Source organism: Narcine bancroftii, chromosome 2, assembly GCF_036971445.1.
Source record: "Narcine bancroftii isolate sNarBan1 chromosome 2, sNarBan1.hap1, whole genome shotgun sequence".
In the NCBI taxonomy this organism is placed as follows: domain Eukaryota; kingdom Metazoa; phylum Chordata; class Chondrichthyes; order Torpediniformes; family Narcinidae; genus Narcine; species Narcine bancroftii.
In genome coordinates, this window is record NC_091470.1 from 364435371 (window position 1) to 364453013 (window position 17643).

General features: G+C 43.6%; 1 protein-coding gene across 6 annotated transcripts in view; it reads right to left on the minus strand.

The window, feature by feature from the left end:
* LOC138755825 (intermembrane lipid transfer protein VPS13B-like) overlaps positions 1–17643 on the minus strand; it is a 1263706-nt gene that overhangs the window by 9915 nt on the left and 1236148 nt on the right. For all 6 annotated transcript variants that reach the window (XM_069922506.1, XM_069922508.1, XM_069922505.1 and 3 more), the window contains 4 exons: positions 16665–16783; positions 7592–8421; positions 4408–4584; positions 2748–2918 (listed from right to left, as the gene is read on the minus strand). In XM_069922506.1, coding sequence (XP_069778607.1) covers positions 2748–2918; positions 4408–4584; positions 7592–8421; positions 16665–16783 — 1297 coding nt within the window. The remainder of the gene's footprint in view (positions 1–2747; positions 2919–4407; positions 4585–7591; positions 8422–16664; positions 16784–17643) is intronic.

Here is a 17643-nt window from a genome sequence, read left to right on the forward strand (position 1 = left end):
CCTCCACTTTAATCTAACCCATGATGTGGCCTCCACAGCCGTCTGTGGTAGCCACGAATTCTGCAGATTCACCATCCTCTTGATGAAGAAATTTCTCCTTATCTCTGTTCTAAAAGGACATGAAAACCTGAATGAAATGCACATTGTATAAGATTTAGTGAAATGAGGAAGATACCCCCCAAATCATAGGAATCAATGAGGCTTCAAACATTTTGCACTTTTCACATAGAGAGTCAACATCTGAATAAAAACGAGATAATTTAAGTTTAGACATGCGTATTCTATGTACCACCTTAAACAATGCCTTGCACAAAATGAAGAATCATTGATCAGTCTAAGAGTGGAATACCGATCCTCATCTGAGAATGTTATATTGAGGTCACATTCCCAATCACTTTTAATCCCAGCCATTGAGGTTGATCTTAAATCCAATAAATCATTATAAATACGTGATATCAATCCGCTGTGAACAAACTGTAAGTCAAAAAATATATCAGAATATTTGAATCTGCAATTCAAGGAAATGAACAAAATGCCTAACTTGTAAATATCTAAAAAAAAGTCTATTGGAGAGATTACATTGAACTGACAATTGTTCAAAAGAAGCAAAGTTATCTCAAATAAATAAATCTAATTTGGGAGTGTTCCAAATGAGGAAGATTTTGGGAGGATATCTTTCAATCTTTATCAACAATTTTTAAGATTAAAATAGACCATGCCCTTTAATTGTTCTTGTTTGGTTTTTCTCACGAATCGGATGTACTTCGGAGAAAGTTTTAGCTTTTAGCACATTGATAGCCAGACGAGCAGTTTTAATGAAAAGGAAAGATGAACTCTCACTGACTCATGCACATGACGTTAGAGAAAATTAGATAAAATATTAAAGATGAAAAGATACGGGGCCCATTCATAGAATGGTAATTTGGATGGTAATTTGGATATGGGGCCCATTCATAGAATGGTAATTTGGACGGTCATTTGGATGCTCTGTCGAAGCCCCGTCGGTCCTCTGAGGGTCGCTGCCTGATCCATTTTCATATTATTTTGGTCTTATTAAGTAATCTTGATTTGAAGGAGGGGTTATATTAGTATTAGATTTGGAATTTTTTCTGTGTTTTTAGATAAGTTGATCATATATGGTTTAATTATCTTTACATTGACTTAGATATTATTTCAAGGTGCAATGAGTGTTGGTAGAAAGTAATTTAAGTGGTTTATATTCATAATTATTTGAACAAATAATATCAAATGAACAATTATGGGTGAAATTTGTTGTAAAGTACATTTATATTAAATATAATAAGTAATGTATATGTTATGATGTTCCTTTGTTATATTAGTAGAACATGTAAATAGCATATTACGATAAGCTCAATAAAAATATTCTAAAAAGAAACTAGGAAGGCAATTATTTAAAAGTAAAAATGCTTGCAGAATGAAGATGGATGAATGATTATTTATTTGCTCGTGTTGATTTTAAAAATATCAACAAGTTCTGTTAAATATAGCCCGGTTCTGTGCTGTCTGAACGGATACGGTCCAAAAGTGACCATCTCCAAAACAGGCTCATCATCAAAATAAAGTTTGATTGCTCGAGAATGTGAATAGGGTGGCACGGTTAGCGTCGCGGCAGGACAACGCTGTTACAGAGCCAGTAGCCCAGGTTTGAATCCACTGCTGTCTGTAGGAAGCTTGTACAATCTCGCCTTGTCCTGCACCGGTTTCCTTCCACATTCCAAAGGCCGGTTAATTGCTGTATTTGGGCGGTGTGGGCCCTTGTGCTGGAAGAGCTATTATGCTGTATCTCTAAATTAACATCTAAAGTGGCTTATCGATGTCTTCTCAAAATACACATCAAAGGTCACCATGGAAATCAGCTGGATAAAGTATTAACGGAGTAAGCTGCTGTGTTAAATTTCCTTCCCAGAGAATCGTTCATATAATTACAGCAAAACCCCTGGTGTCTGGCACCTATGGGGATTGGTAGATGCCGGATAACTGAATTTTCCAGTCGCTTCAGATCGCGTGTTGCGTGCTTGGCAAACTAATGGCGAGGCGCGCCAATTTTAAACTTCCTTATTTTTGCCGCAATTTTTTTTAACTTGGGGGTGCCGGTTGCTTGAATTGTGGATAACAGAGGTTTTACTGTAGTAACAAAGAATCGTAAGATCTTCATGCAAAATAGTCTTGCAATTCTCCTCTGCCAAAAAGAACTTATGATGTATCTTTTTGAGCATTTGATTTTATTCAAGAAAAAAAAATGTTTTACAGTGAAATGGCCACAATAGGACACTCTTCCCTGAGCGAGCAGCGATGTAAATCTGTTTCATAAGAGGGTGGGACTGCTATATTTTATTGAGATTAATAGGTTCATTTTCCTGGAGGCAGCAGAATCATTTCAGGGCAGGTGGGATCTGGGTTCCTTCATTATGAACTGATTTTCTCCAAAGTTTACACAAAACTTAAAACCACATAAACAAAGCTGAAGTGCTTCAACATAAGCGGTAGACACATCGTAGACACATTTACAGTCATCAATAACTGAACCCACATTAAAGGGCCAGTGCTGAAACACAGTCTGCTGGGCTCCAGTGAAAGGGTTATTAGTTTTCTGATACAGTACAGATTCAAAAAAACTTCACCAGGCCCTGGGTTTGGAGGTCTAATTTCAAAATTTACTCTGATGAGCTCTTGAGTTCTGCATTTACATTTTTGATTTATCGTCAGCTTGGCCGATATTGCCATACCTAGCAGGCTGATTCCCAGCCGAGACAATCCCTGCCGCAGACCTTCCCCCAGGCTGTCTGGAAGCTGCCTCCGCCATTCTTCCTGCCGGGTATAGTACTCTTCATCCAGAGACAGCCGATCCATGTTCCTGGCCAGACTTGTAGCTAGGTTAGTGATTGATGTCAGTGTACCTGAACAAAAATACATAAAAGACCATGAGAAGACATCACATCCAAGCAAAGTACAGGAAAACCCCAGTTATCCAGAATTCAAGCCACCGGCAAAAAAGTCATAGAAAATAAATAAGCATAAATAAAAGTTTAAAATTGTAAAAGTAAATCTTGTCTGAAGTAACGCATAAACATTTTGTGAAGATGAGGGCAAATATTCAGCCAGCGCAGGGCCTTGGTCGTGCTTTGCTCGTAGCAGCTGTTTGAATAAAGTGGTGTTAAAACACCACATGATGAAGAGCTGGTCGATGCCGTTAGCTGTTGGGGGCTGACTCTCTTAAAATGTCTTCTTATCCTGCTTAGAAAAGAGTCTTTATCTCGAGAAGTATATTATAAAGGCTTTATCTGTAAACTTGGGGGAGGGGGGGGTTATCTATAATCTTTCAATATTTTTTATTTAAACATACAGCACAGTAACGAGCCACTTCGACCCACGAGTCCATGCTGCTCAATTTACACTCCATTAACCAACAACCCCTGGTACGTTTTGAACGGTGGGAGGAAACCGGAGCCCCCAGAGAAAACCCACTCTTGTAAGTACAGGGAGACTGTACTTACAAGAGAGCATGGGATTGGCCTGGTCCCAATCACTGGCGCTGTAAAGGCGTTGCGCTAACCGCTACACCAACCATTCCACCCTCATGCCAACTATGCTGCCCTTACGCCAACTGTGCCACCCTGAGGTTATTGTTTATCTCTCAACCATTTCCGTGGAAGCTGCAGACGGTTAAATGTTTTCGAAGAATGAAAAATGCTCTTAAGTTTATATATTCATATAAGTGAAGATTGTTCTGTGTAAGTACAGTCTTTTAAACTGTTTATTCCTAATGCAGGTATATTAGTTAGGCATTATAAGAGTTATTCTCAAGCCACCAGAAAACTCACATATCCAGCATCTACCAATCTCAGTAGGCGTCAGATACCAGGGGTTTTACTGTAACTGCTTTAAGTTTATTTGTAACTCATGCAGTGAGAAGGGTTTTTCTACGAGCAGGCTCAGAGGTTTTAAATTAGACGTACACCACCCTTCTGGCCCACGAGCCCATATCCCCCAAATATCCCAATTAACTACAACCCCCGAAGATTTTGAATGGTGGGAGGAAACCGGAGCACCAGGAGGAAACCCATGTTGACACAGGGAGAATGTACAAACTCCTTACAGACAGCGCAGGATTCGAACGCTGGTGCTGTAATAGTTCAGCATGGCCAAGCTGGGCCTGTTTATGGCTCGATGACCAGCTCCTTCTCAAAGAAGCACCGTTTCTTTAGTTGTTCAAACAGTTTTCAGCTTATTGTTTTGTTACAGCATAGCAAACTCGTAAGAATGAAGACAAATGTACTATGACACAATTTTCAAAAGGAAAACACGATGTGTAGTCACCGCAATATAGCACCTTTCCTGGTATCCTCTGGAGATAACTCTCCAGGCAAGGTTGAGAATAGATGTTACCTTTGGATATGTGTTTTACAAATGAAGTTGTTCCCCTGGAGACTCCACTGACAAAGGCGCCCGGACCACGGGTTAGTCCTTCATACGGAAGCCGGAAGAAGTCCGCTATCCCATTCCCAATGCTACGCACCAAGTTAGCTGGGCTTCCAAGAATTTCCAGAGAGCCAACGACCCAGCCTACCAAGAATATAAATGAAAAAGTAAGTGGAAAACAGCAAAGCTAATGAAGATATTTAACTGAAGTGAATAAACATTGTCGGGAATCTAACTGTAGAAACTGTGGAAGAAAGGGATTTGGGAGTCATGGTACATAATTCTCTGAAAGTTGAATCGCATGTGGCGAGGGGGGTGAAGAAGGCATTTAGTCTGTTGGCTTTCATAAAACACAGGAGTTGGGAGGTTATGTGGAAATTGTATAAGGCATTGGTGGGGCCAAATTTGGAACATTGCGTGCAGTTTTGGTCGCCGAATTACAGGAAGGATATAAACAGGATAGAGAGAGAGAGAGGAGATTTACGAGAATGTTACCAGGGTTTCACGGTTTGAGTTACAGGGAACGGTTGAGCAGGCTGGGACTTTATTCCCTGGAGCGTAGAAGGTTGAGGGGTGATTTGACAGAGGTATTCAAAATTATAAGGGGGACAGGCTTTTTCCACTGAGTAGGGGAGATTCAAACAACAGGCCATGGATTGAGAGTAAAAGGGGAAAAGTTTAAAGGAAACATGAGGGGGCTTTTCTTCATGGAGAGGGTGGTGGGGGTGTAGAATGAACTTCCGGCAGTGGTGATAGAAGCAAGATCGATGTTAATATTCAAATATAGGTATATGGACGGGAGAGGTGTGGAGGGTTATGGACCCAATGCGGGTCAGTGGGACGAGGTGGCAGATGATGTTCGGCACGGACTAGTTGGGCCAAACTGGCCTGTTTCTGTGCTGTAAATGGTTATATGGTTAAAAGGCAGATTCTCTTGGGGAATAGTGCATTGTTACATTTACTGGTCTTAACAGACCCGAGATGTTGGCTCCACTACTCTCATTATAGCCACCCCAAATAGATCATCATTTTTGTATTAAAAATACAAAAATGCTGGAGGAATTCAGGTCACTCAGTGTTTATTAGAGGTAAAGATATATAACTAACATTTCAGGCCTGAGCCCTACACAGTGAGTGAAACACAAAAGTCTGGTGATGCTGTGATTGTAGTAAAAAACACATAAATGCTGGAAGAAATCAGCCAGTCTCATGGAGTCCATTCTCGTCAAGTCATCATTCTTTATTCTGACGCCTTCCTGTTCTTTGCTTATTCCTTAAAGAAGGGCTCAAGCCTGAAACATTGGTAATATATCCTTTCTTTCAGCATTTCTGGGTGTTTTTTGTACAATCACATATTCTTCTAAATTCCAGTGAGTACAGTCCCAGTCTCTCCTCATAGGCTAACCCCTTCACCTCTGGAATCAACCTGGTGTACCTCCCCTGCACCGTTCACCGTCAGTCCATCCTTCCTCAAGTAAGAAGTTCAAAACTACTCCGCTTAACTCCGCATAATGTTCTCGAATGTTTGTCAACAGATCCTGGCCCATTAAAACTGGATCCGGTCTATTCAGCAATGGGACATGACTAGAGATGGGCAGATGGAGTTTGATCTTGCAGGGTGGAATATCTATGGGACCAAATGTCCCACCTGTTCCTAAGTTTGCAGCTTTATTTAAAACCTCATACTTACAAAAAAGGGGGAGGCAGCAGGAAGGAAATTATAGGCCTGTCAGCCTAGCATTGGTGCTTGGGAAGTTGTTAAGAGTCAATCGTCAAGGATGAGGTTACAGAGTGCCTGGAAATGCATGAGAGGATAAGCATGGTTTCCTTTAGGAAAAATCGTGCCTGACAAACATATTGCAATTTTTGAGCTAACCACAAGTAGGTTAGACAAAGGAGATACAGTGAATGTTGTATATTTGAACTTTCCAAAGGCCTTTGACAAGATGCCATACATGAGGCTGTTTAACAGAATGAGAGCCCATGGAATTACAAGAAAGGTACGAGCATGGGTAGAGCATTAGCTGATCGGCAGGAAGGAGAGTGGGAATAAAGGGATCCCGCAGGGGTTGGTGATGGGGCCACTTCTTTTTACATTGTATGTCAATGACTTGGATTGTGGAACAAATGGCTTTGTGGCTAAGTTTGCGGATGATATAAAGATTGGTCGAGGGGCAGGTAGTGAGGAGGAAATGAAGAGGCTGCAGAGAGACTGATAGATTAGGAGAATGGGCAAATAAGTGGCAAATGAACAACAATGTTGGAAAGTGTACGGTCATGCACTTTGATAGAATGAATAAAAGGACAGACTATTAATTCGATGGGGAGAAAATTCAAAATTCTGAGTTGGAAAGGGACTTGGGAGTCCTTGTGCAGGATACCCTAAAGGGTTAACCTCCAGGTTGAGTCAGTGGTGAAGAAGGTGAATCCAATACTGGTATTCAAATCTATAGGACTAGGATATAAGAGCAGGGATGTGGTCTTAAGGCTTTAAAAGGCACTAGTGAGGTCTCACTTGTTTGAGTACAGTTTTCGGCTCCCTATTTAAAAAAGGATGTGCTGGCATTAGGGATGGTTCAGAAATTTACAAGAATGATTGATGAAATGAAGGGATTACCATATGAGGAATGTTTGATGCCTCTTGACTGTATTCCTTGGAGTGCAGAAGAATGAGGGGGAATCTCATAGAAGTAGATGAGGCAAAGTTGTTTCCCATGGAGGGGAGTCTCGGACAAGAGGGCACACCTTCAGGATTGAAGGCTGCCCATTTAAAACAGAGATGCGGAGGAACTTATTTCACCAGAGAGGGGTGAAACTGAAATTTTCTACCACGGGTGGCTGTGGAGACCAGATCGTAAGGTGTATGTCAGGCAGAGATTGATAAGTATCTGAATCTGAAGGTTAGGGGGGAAGGCAGGTGAGTGGGGCTAAGTGGGAGAATGGATCAGCTCATGACGGAATGGCTGAGCAGGCCTGATGGGGCGATTGGCTTACTTCAGCTCCTATATCTTAGGGTCTTAAGTTGGAGGTATGGTGATGTTATTGAGTTTATTGACATGCACATTGAACAATGTATATATGAACCATAATTCTTACTGCTTTTCCTGTCCTGGTCAGTGATAGGAATATCGAACCTCCTCATTGTACCAACCTGCTCGAAACAATGCTCCTGCAGCGTAATGCATGGCCAGGACGTGGATGAGCTGTCTGGGGGTAGTGTAGATCGGCCCTCTCTCAAAGAGCGAGAAGGAAAGGGGAGCGTGATCTGATGCGATGTATAGCTTTATGGAAGCATGGATACTGACGAGCAAGCTCACAGCTTCGATGGTCAATCGTCGCAGTTTGATTGGATTCACTAGAGCACGCGTCGCACACGCTACTTGCTCAGGGACACAGCGGTCGGTGGCTGAAACGGGCCATTTCCTCGCTTGCTTTTGGTTCACTCCAGTGTCAGGGATATAGGTATTAAACAGAGTTTTTATGTAATAAACAAACGTGTCTTCCACGTAGAGCCTTGCAGGTTTCAATTCCAAGTTGACGTCATTGAGGGCGAACACGAAGCTCTCCTCCCTCAGCACGACGCGGGCTTTCAGGAAACATTTGTGCTTGTAGTCATCAAGGTCTTTGGCTGAAAGTGTTGAACTGAAGCCGGTTCTCCACTGTGGGATTTCGGGTTTTATCTCCTGGCAAAGGAGGGCAGGGAAATGAAAGCTGGTCCTGTGGTAGAGCTGATTGTCAATCTGCAGGTCCCCGATGCACACCTCCAGCAGGTAGAGCTCCGAGAAACCCTGACTGGGCTCTTCACGGAATTCCCGTGCCAAAGGCCTGGATTGGTTCACCAGAGGTGCAAGGTTCAATAGGACGTTATCCAGCGTCAGCCTCAGCAGCTCAGATGATTTAGACTGATTGGTTAGATCGTCATTTATCGTCAAGCTTGCTTGAGTAATCAGCACACGTAGTGCAATGGCCTGTTTCAGCATCCTGCACAAAAAAGTGTTAAAAATTAATTTTTGACCCATTGATTCCCCCCTCCAACCCCTGCCTGGTCTTTACCAGCCCCTTTGACCTTCCCTTCTGGATTACTCTGTCCTCAGTGAAGACCTCACCTTTGTCCCCCTTCGCCCACACCTCAACAAGTTTCATGCACGCCGATGCCGAACTCTTCTTCCATCAGCTCCATCTCTGTGCCCACTTTTACAACCAAATTCTCTACATCCCCTCCCACCTCCACTCCTTTACAGATCCCTACTCCTGCCTTAAACCTCCCTCCTCCTCCTGGACACCTAGTTCCGGCCTTCTGCCTGCTCTGGACCTTAATATTTCCAACTGCCGCCGGGATTTCATTTGTTTACACTTCACCATTCCCCTCACTCATTTTAATCACAACCCCTCAGAACGCCTTGCCTTTCTCTCTCTCTCTCTCTCTCTCCCTCCCCCTCTAATTCCAACCTCATGATCAAACCTGCAGACAAGGGTAGCGCTGTGGTGGTCTGGTGCACAGGCAACAACTCTCAGACACCTCCTCTTACTTACCCTTGCAACCGGAAAAAATGTGAAATCTATGTTAAATGTAGATCCATTTAACATATTTTTAAATCTTAGAAAACATACGGCATCTTCTGTTGAATTCTAAAATGCTCAAGGGAATTCTCCTGAGAGAATGAAAGGGAAATTTGTACAGCAATTTTCTTTCTTAAATGTTGTGCACAAAGTTTTTTTGAACTTTTTCTCATGCGCCCACTTACAGGGATCGTATTAACTGTTCATAAAAATTGCCACTTTCCTGGATTTTAACCATTTTCCACCTGGCAGACATAAAAAATATTTTGAACTTTGCTATATCAAAAAAGCCTGAATACACTGGTTCAAATATTTCAGGGTTGTGGTTGACATTCGGATTGAGTTAATTTGTGCAAGAAGAGCCTTGAGGTGAAATACAACAGAAGTTGCTTCCTTCCTCTCATTTTCTAAAAAGTCACCCAACGCTCTATGGGTTGTATCCTAACATACAGTTTGATGTCCTGAATCACGTCGATACTCTGAAAGAAGTGGTGTTGGTGGTCTTGAGGTGGAGGCTGATCAAGTGCATCCAAGGATGTTGTGGGGAGTCAGGGAAGGAAGTGCTGGGACCCTGGCAAAAAATTTTTTTTTGTTTTTTTCCTTAGCCATGGGTGAGGAACCAGAAGTCTAGGGATCTACAGGCAAGTGCGCCTCACATCAGTGGTTGAGGTGATTCTGAGATCTATCTGTATTAGGAAAGGAAAGACAATCAACATGGCTTTGAATGTAAGACTTGAGTTTCTGAAGAGGGGTGCAAGAGAATTGTTGAAGGAGGGTCAGTAGATGTTGTATATGTGGTCTTTAGCAAGGCTTTCGGCAAAGATAAACATTACAGTGGAGTACAGGTCCTTCAGCCCATGATGTTGTTCTATCCAAGTTCAGAATGGTTGTCCTATCCAGAAGATCACGTGAGATCCAGGAAGAGCTAACCAATCGAATAGAAAACTGACTTGGTGGAAAGAGTCAGAGAGTGGCAGTGAAACATTGTTTTTCAGATGGGAGGTCTTTATCCAGTGGTGTTGTGCAACGATTGTGCTGTTGTTTGCCAGATATATTCATAATTTGGATATGAACATAGTTGGCTTAATGAGTAGATGTTACCAAAATTGGTGGTGTGCTGGACAGTGAAGAAGAATATTTAAGGACTTTGATCTATTGTGAAAGTTGACAAAGGAATGGCACATGGAACTTAACTCAGTCAAGTGTAAAATGATGCATTGTGTTTAGTTGAACTAGGGCAGGGTTTACACAGTTAATGGCACGGCCCTGGGGAGTGTTACAGAATAGAGAAATCTAGAGTACAAGTCCATAGCTCGCTGAAAAGAGTGGCATATGTACACAAGGTAGTGACGAAAGGGATAGGGCACTCTTGCTTTCATCAGTCAGGGCATAGAGTACTAGAGTTGGGATGTCATGTTACAACTGTTCATAACATTGGTGTGTCTACACCTGGAATATTGTGCGCAGTTTTGATGAACAGACTCAAGGAAGGATGAGATTAATCGAAAGGCAGTGCAGAAAATATTCACAAGGATGTTGTCAGGACTAGAAAACCTATTACTGGGAGAGGCAGGATAGTTCCCTGAAGGAAGCTGAGGCCTTTTTAGTGATATGTAAGAGGGGAAAGTTTAGAGTAGGTGGGCACAGTTTTTCCTCTGAGGGTTAGTGAATCTAAAATGAGATGGCCTAAGTTGAAGTTAAGCAATGAAAGATTTAAAAGGAATTTGAGAGGTAGGTTTATCATACAGAGGGTTGATGGATATTTGGAACAAGCTGCAAGAGGAAGTGCAAGAGGCAATACAAACATTTAGACAGGTACATGACAGGTTTCGAGAGATCTGGGCTCAATGCAGGAAAATGGGACTCACTTGGAATACCTCTTGATTAGCATGGGTTGACTTGTTTCTATAGTCCATATCTCTAGGACACTTTACTGTATACCCTTGTTAGACCAATGCTTCGGTTTTAAAATGCTTATATTGGGTGGCACCGTTAGCAAAGTGATTAGTACCACGTTGTTACAGCGCCACCAATCCAGGCTCGAATCTGGCACTGTCTGAAAGGAATTTGTACATTCTCTCCGTGTTTCTGTGGGTTTCCTCAAGGTGCTCCAGTTTCCTCTCACCCTTCAAAACCTATGGGGGTTGTAGGTTAATTGTGTGTAATTGGGCAGCACTGGCTCGTGGGCCGGAAGGGCCTGCTATCGTGCTGTATTTCTAAATTTAAAATTTCTCTTCAGAACATTCCATGATCTTACTCTTCTCTGTCTCTGCAATATCTTTAAGTTCCCGAATTCTTGCATTGCTCCACCATTTTAGATTTTGGAAAACTAAACCTGTTTACCCCCCCCCCCCCCCCTTAATCTCTCCATCTTCCATTAAGCAGTACTCTTTGACCTGTACTAATATCTGTTTGGATGGCTTAGACATCCATTTATGTGTACGAGAAAGACAACACGAGAATATAGGAGGAGATTTGGGATCTCTCAAGACGGCCCACCATTCCATATGATCTACCTCTGACCTCAGCTCCTCCTCTGTGCCAGTTTTCAGAGCCCTCAAAGCTTTTATCTACCTCCTTTTCAAATATGATCAGGTCTCCACAGGTATCCAGGTTGGATAATTCCAGAGATTCACCTCCTCCTGCAAGAAGCCGTTTCCACAGTCCCTCTGCAAAGAGGAGTGAAACACGAAACTCTGCAGATGCTGTGATTGTAGTAAAAACACACAGCCTTGCTTCACGCCATTGTTAATGGAGAAGGGTTCAGAGAGCTCATTGCTGTATCTGACCCGACCTTGTTGGTTTTCGTGCAGTTGGATAATCATGTTGAGGAACTTTGGGGGACATCCGATGCGCTCTAGTATTTGCCAAAGCCCTTTCCTGCTCACGGTGTCGAAGGCTTTGGTGAGGTCAACAAAGGTGATGTAGAGTCCTTTGTTTTGTTCTCTACACTTTTCTTGGAGCTGTCTGAGGGCAAAGACCATGTCAGTGGTTCCTCTGTTAGCCCACGCTGCTGAAGATCCAGCTGCGCTGGATGGGTCACGTCTCCAGAATGGAGGACCATCGCCTTCCCAAGATCGTATTATATGGCGAGCTCTCCACTGGCCACCGTGACAGAGGTGCACCAAAGAAAAGGTACAAGGACTGCCTAAAGAAATCTCTTGGTGCCTGCCACATTGACCACCGCCAGTGGGCTGATAACGCCTCAAACCGTGCATCTTGGCGCCTCACAGTTTGGCGGGCAGCAGCCTCCTTTGAAGAAGACCGCAGAGCCCACCTCACTGACAAAAGGCAAAGGAGGAAAAACCCAACACCCAACCCCAACCAACCAATTTTCCCTTGCAACCGCTGCAATCGTGTCTGCCTGTCCCGCATCGGACTGGTCAGCCACAAACGAGCATGCAGCTGACGTGGACTTTTTACCCCCTCCATAAATCTTCGTCCGCGAAGCCAAGCCAAAGAAAAGAAAGAGTAAAAACACACAGAAATCATCAATGAAGCAGAGGAAGAGTTGAGGCTTCTTGCCAGTGTAGCCTTATAACATGGATTCCTGCACATAGCCAACAAAAAGGTAGGCATAGTTGGGGCCCATGTGGGTACCCATAGCTACCCTTTTGTCCTGGAGGAAATGTGATGAGTCAAACGAGAAATTATTGTGGGTGAAGACAAGTTCTGCCAGCTGGAGGAGAGTGGTGGTGGAGGAGAATGGTTGGATCTTTGAGTCCTTCGGTATGGGGGATGGAGGTTTAGAGATTGGATGCCCATAGTAATATGAGGCAATCGAGTTCAGGGAACTAGAAGTTGTTAGAAGATGGAGGGCATGTGAAGTGTCCTACATATAGGTGGGGAGGGATTGGACTGGTGGGGTCAAAATAGAGTGGAGGTAATTTGGTGGGGCAGGAGCATGAGGACATGATGGGTCTGCCAGACAATTGGGTTTGTGGATCTTGGGTAGGAGGTAAAAATGGGTGGTGAGGGGTTGGGAAACTATAAATAGTTTCATAACATAAAAGCGATCGGATTGAAATATTTATAAGATAACATATCTTGGATGGTCTGTTGCCTCCCTGGTGCCAGGGTCCAAGACATCTCAAATTGGGTTCTCCCAATTCTAAGGAGGGAGGGTGAGCAGTCCAGATGCCTTGGTCCATGTAGGGACCAATGACGTGGGTAGGAAGGGTGAGGAGGTCCTGCTAGGAGAGTTTAGGGAGTTAGTTGCAAAGTTGAAGCACAGGGCCTCCAGGGTTGTGATCTCAGGATTTCTACCCATGCCACGTGCTAGTGGGGTTAGAAATAGGAAGATAATGCAGGAGGGAGGGCTTCATGGTTCTGGATAATTGGGCTTTGTTCCAGGGAAGGTGGGACCTGTTCTGATGGGATGGTTCGCACCTGAACAGGAGGGGGACTAGCATACTTATGGGTACATTTGCTAGTGCTGCTCCAGGGGGCTTAAACTAGATTTGCAGGGGAGGGGAACCAGAGTGATAGAGCAGATAGTGAGGTGGAGGATGGTAAGGGTCATGCGAAGACTACATGTAAAGACAGGAAGCAGAGGTTTGTACAAGATAGAAATGATCTTACTTGCATCTATTTCAATGTGAAGAGTATTGTCAGTAAGGCAAATGATCTTAGGGCGTGGATTTGCACATGGGATTATGACATTATTTCTATTAGTGAGACTTGGTTGCAGGAAGGGCAAGACCGGGGTTCTGATGTTTCAGACGTGATAGAGATGGAGAGATGAAATGGGGAGGAGGGGCATTGCTAGTCAGGGAAAATATCATAGCTGTGCTTAGAGAGGATAGCACTGTGGGTGCCTACAGAGGCCATATGGTTTGAGCTAAGGAACTGGAAAGGTGTGAGCCCATTAAAAGGCTTGTAGTATAAACTGCACAATAGCCCGAGAGAATTGGAGGTGCAAATCTGTCAGGAGATAGCAGACCAATGTAAGAAACTTAAAGTTGTAATAGAGGAGATTATAACTTTTAGCATATTGAATGGGACTCCCACAATGTAAAAGGATTGGATGGCTTGGAGTTTGTCAAATGTGCACAGGAAAGTTTTATTAACTAATACGTAGGCGTACCAACGAGAGAGGATACAATATGATCTCCTATTAGGGAACCAGGCAGGTCAGGTCTGTGTAGGTGAGCATTTAGGGCCCAGTGACCATAATGTCATTAGGCTCGTTACTTATGGATGAGGATAGATCTGGTCCTCGAGCTGAGGTTCTATATTGGAGAAAGGCCATTTTTGTGGAAATGAGAAAGGATCTCAGAAGAGTCGATTGGAATAAGCTGTTTCCTGGCAAGGATATGTCCAGCAAGTGGAAGGCCTTCAAAGGTGAGATTTTGAGGTGTACAACCAGTATAGGCAACAAGGAGCAAATGAGGCATTTGCAGAATACAGAAAATGTTAAGAGAATAATAAAATCAGGAAGGCAAAAAGAAGGCATGAGGGAGCTTTGGCTGATAATGTGAGGGTAAACTGGAAGAGTTTCTACAAGTATATTAAGAATAAGAGACAAAATTGTTCTCCTAGGTGATCAGGGTGGGCAGCTACGTGTGGAGCCTCACGAAATGGGGAAGATCTTAAACAGATTTTGCATCATTATTTCCTCAGGAAACTGGCGTACTGCATACACTTAGAATGGAAATAAATAGAAGTCTCATGAAACATATGGAGATTAAGGAGGAGGAGATGATTTCTGCCTTACAGCGAATAAAGGTAAACAAATCCCCTGGGCCAGATATGATATTTTCTCGGACCTTGAGGGAGACAAGTATTGAAATTCCAGGGGCCCTGATGGATAGTTTCAAAATGTTCTTAGCCATGCGAGAGGTGCCAGAGGATTGGAGAGTAGCTCACATTGTCCCACTGTTTAAGAAAGGCTCCAAAAGTAAACCAGGTAACCATAGGCCAGTGAGCCTGACATCAGTAGTAGGTAAGTTATTGGAGGGTGCTCTGAGAGATCGGATTTACAAGTAATTGGACAGCCACAGGCTGATTAAGGACAGTCAGCATGGCTTTGTGTGTGGTAGGTCATGTTTAACAAATCTTGTAGAGTTTGTTTTGAGGAACTTACCAGGAAGGTAGATGAAGGCAAGGCTGTAGATGTTGTCTACATGAACTTTAGTAAGGCCTTCAGCAAGGTCCCACATGGGAGGTTAATTCGGAAGGATAAGACACTAGGTATGCATAGAGGGGTTGTAAACTGGTTTCAAAATTGACTATGTGGGAGAAAACAGAGAGTGGTAGTGGATGGTTGCTTCTCAGACTGGAGGCCTGTGACGAGTGGTGGGCCTCAGGGATCTATGTGGGAACCATTGTTGTTTGCTGTCTATATCAATGATCTGGATGATAACATGGCAAATGTTGTTGAGACTTCAAGAACTAAGTTACAGGGAAAGGTTAAACCGGTTAGAACTTTATTCTCTTGATTGTAGAAATAGGAGTGGAGATTTGATAGGGGTATACAAAATTATGAGCAGGATAGACAGAGTAAATGCAAGTAGGCTTACACGAACCATGGGTGTAAAGGGTGGGGCCAGTACTGCGCACACTGCACTCCACCTAAAAGCTCCTTTGCGCAGGCCCGAGGACATGTCCACGTCCTCCCCCTCCACGTCCTCCCCCTCAAAAGAAAAAGACAAAGGAGGAAAAACCCAACACCCAACCCCAACCAACCAATTTTCCCTTGCAACCGCTGCAACCGTGTCTGCCTGTCCCGCATCGGACTTGTCAGCCACAAACGAGCCTGCGGCTGACGTGGACATTACCCCTCCATTAATCTTCGTCCGCGAAGCCAAGCCAAAGAAGAAGAAGAAAGAAGAAGAGAGGTGAGATACAAACCAGAGGTCATGGGTTAAGGATGAAATGGGAAAAGTTTAGGGAGAACATAAGGGGGAACTTCTTCATACAGAGAGTGATGGGGGTGTGGAACTAGCTCCCAACTGAAATGGTGAATACAGGCTCAATTTTCACGTTTGGACAGGTACATGGATGAGAGGGGTATGGAGGGATATGGGCTGAGTGCAGGCCAGTGGTACTGGGCAGAATAATAGTTTGGCACAGACTAGAAGGGCCAAAAGGGCTGTTTCTGTGCTGCAATGTTCTATGGTTCTAAAAGCTGGAGGAACTCAAGTCGGTCTTGCAGCGTCCTTAGGAGATAAAGATATATTACCAACGCATCGGGTCTGAGCTTTCTTTAAGGTATAGGCAAAGAGGAAAGCGTTAGAAATAAGACTGAAATCACAGTATCTGCAGGCTTTCATGTTTCACTCCGTTCAGTTGATCCAATGCGAAAACTCTTCAAGGGCTGCCTATCTTGAAGAAGTTCTCCTCCTCTCTTCAATGGGAGTTCTGTGGTAGTCTCCCTCACGGCTCCCCCTCTGCATTCCTTGCTGTTCTCAAGCTAACACCTTTTGTTGGTCTGGACTCTTCCCCCTCTTCTCCCATTCTTCAGTCTTTATTCTGCTGTCTTCTTGTTCTTTGCTTATACCTTGAAGAAGAGCTCAGGCCCAAAATGTTGGTAATAAATCTTTACCTCCTATGGAAGCTGCAAGACCAGCTGAATTCCTCCAGTATTTCTGTGTGTTTTTACCTCTGCAAACAGGGTGGTAGGTACAAATTGAAATCTAGGTTGATGGCATGGAGGTAATTACCCATGAAGGCTGGTCAGGACAGGGCCTGCTCTACCCTCTGGTGCGATGGTCATGGTTATGGTGCCAGACTGATGAACGATATCCACATACACGCAGCCATAACCCACCAGAAACACGACCTGGGGAGAGAAAAGGAAATGAAAGATCAATTCAGTGAAAATAAGGGGTTGTTTGTTTTCAGAGAAGGGGAGCAAAGTATTTTAAATGTTCAACCTAAATACCTCCAGCAGTTGTCAAATCTCCTTTTCACGCTGAAAGATTAGCTTGCATGGTTTGTTTGCCTAAACACGAATTTGTGACATTGTCGACGGTGACAAAAACTATGTTTTTTGTGAATGGTACCTGCAGTGTAAAAAATTACATTGACCCCAAACCTGTAATGTTTTGGCCAACAAAAATACACCTTGTCTGAAGGATTAGCTGAAACAAGATTAGTCTGCTTTGTTGTTTAAGCAGGAACCTGAGATTTGAACAATAACGTCTCAAATGTAGCTTCCCTGAAGAATACAGTGGAGTGCGGCGGTAGAGAACCAGAGGCATGTAAACATCATGGTTTAATTCCCGGTCTATGCTGCATTCTCTAATCCAAAGAAGCGCAAGGCAGGGGAATACAGATGAACCTGGAACATTCATTCTCTTACAGTTTTTACAGTTGCTGCATAACAGGAAATTATTGGAAAATTCCCACAACTCAGGCTGCGTAAAAAGTTCAAAACGGAAATGAGTGACTCATTCCCATTGCAAAATTTTTCCTGCGGCAGCCTGAGACAGTTTTGCGGACTGCCTGCAGTTTAAACTGAACGGCAGGCGGTCCGCAACAATGGGCTAATGAATACGACGTATATGATGGCGCGTTCAGCTCACGACACTGCCACACAGGATTTTTAAATATGCATGAAATTAATGACGTCACCGAAAACGTTGACGCAGTAGACACTGTACATCACACGCAGGGTCTACATCACGGTCGACGTCAACC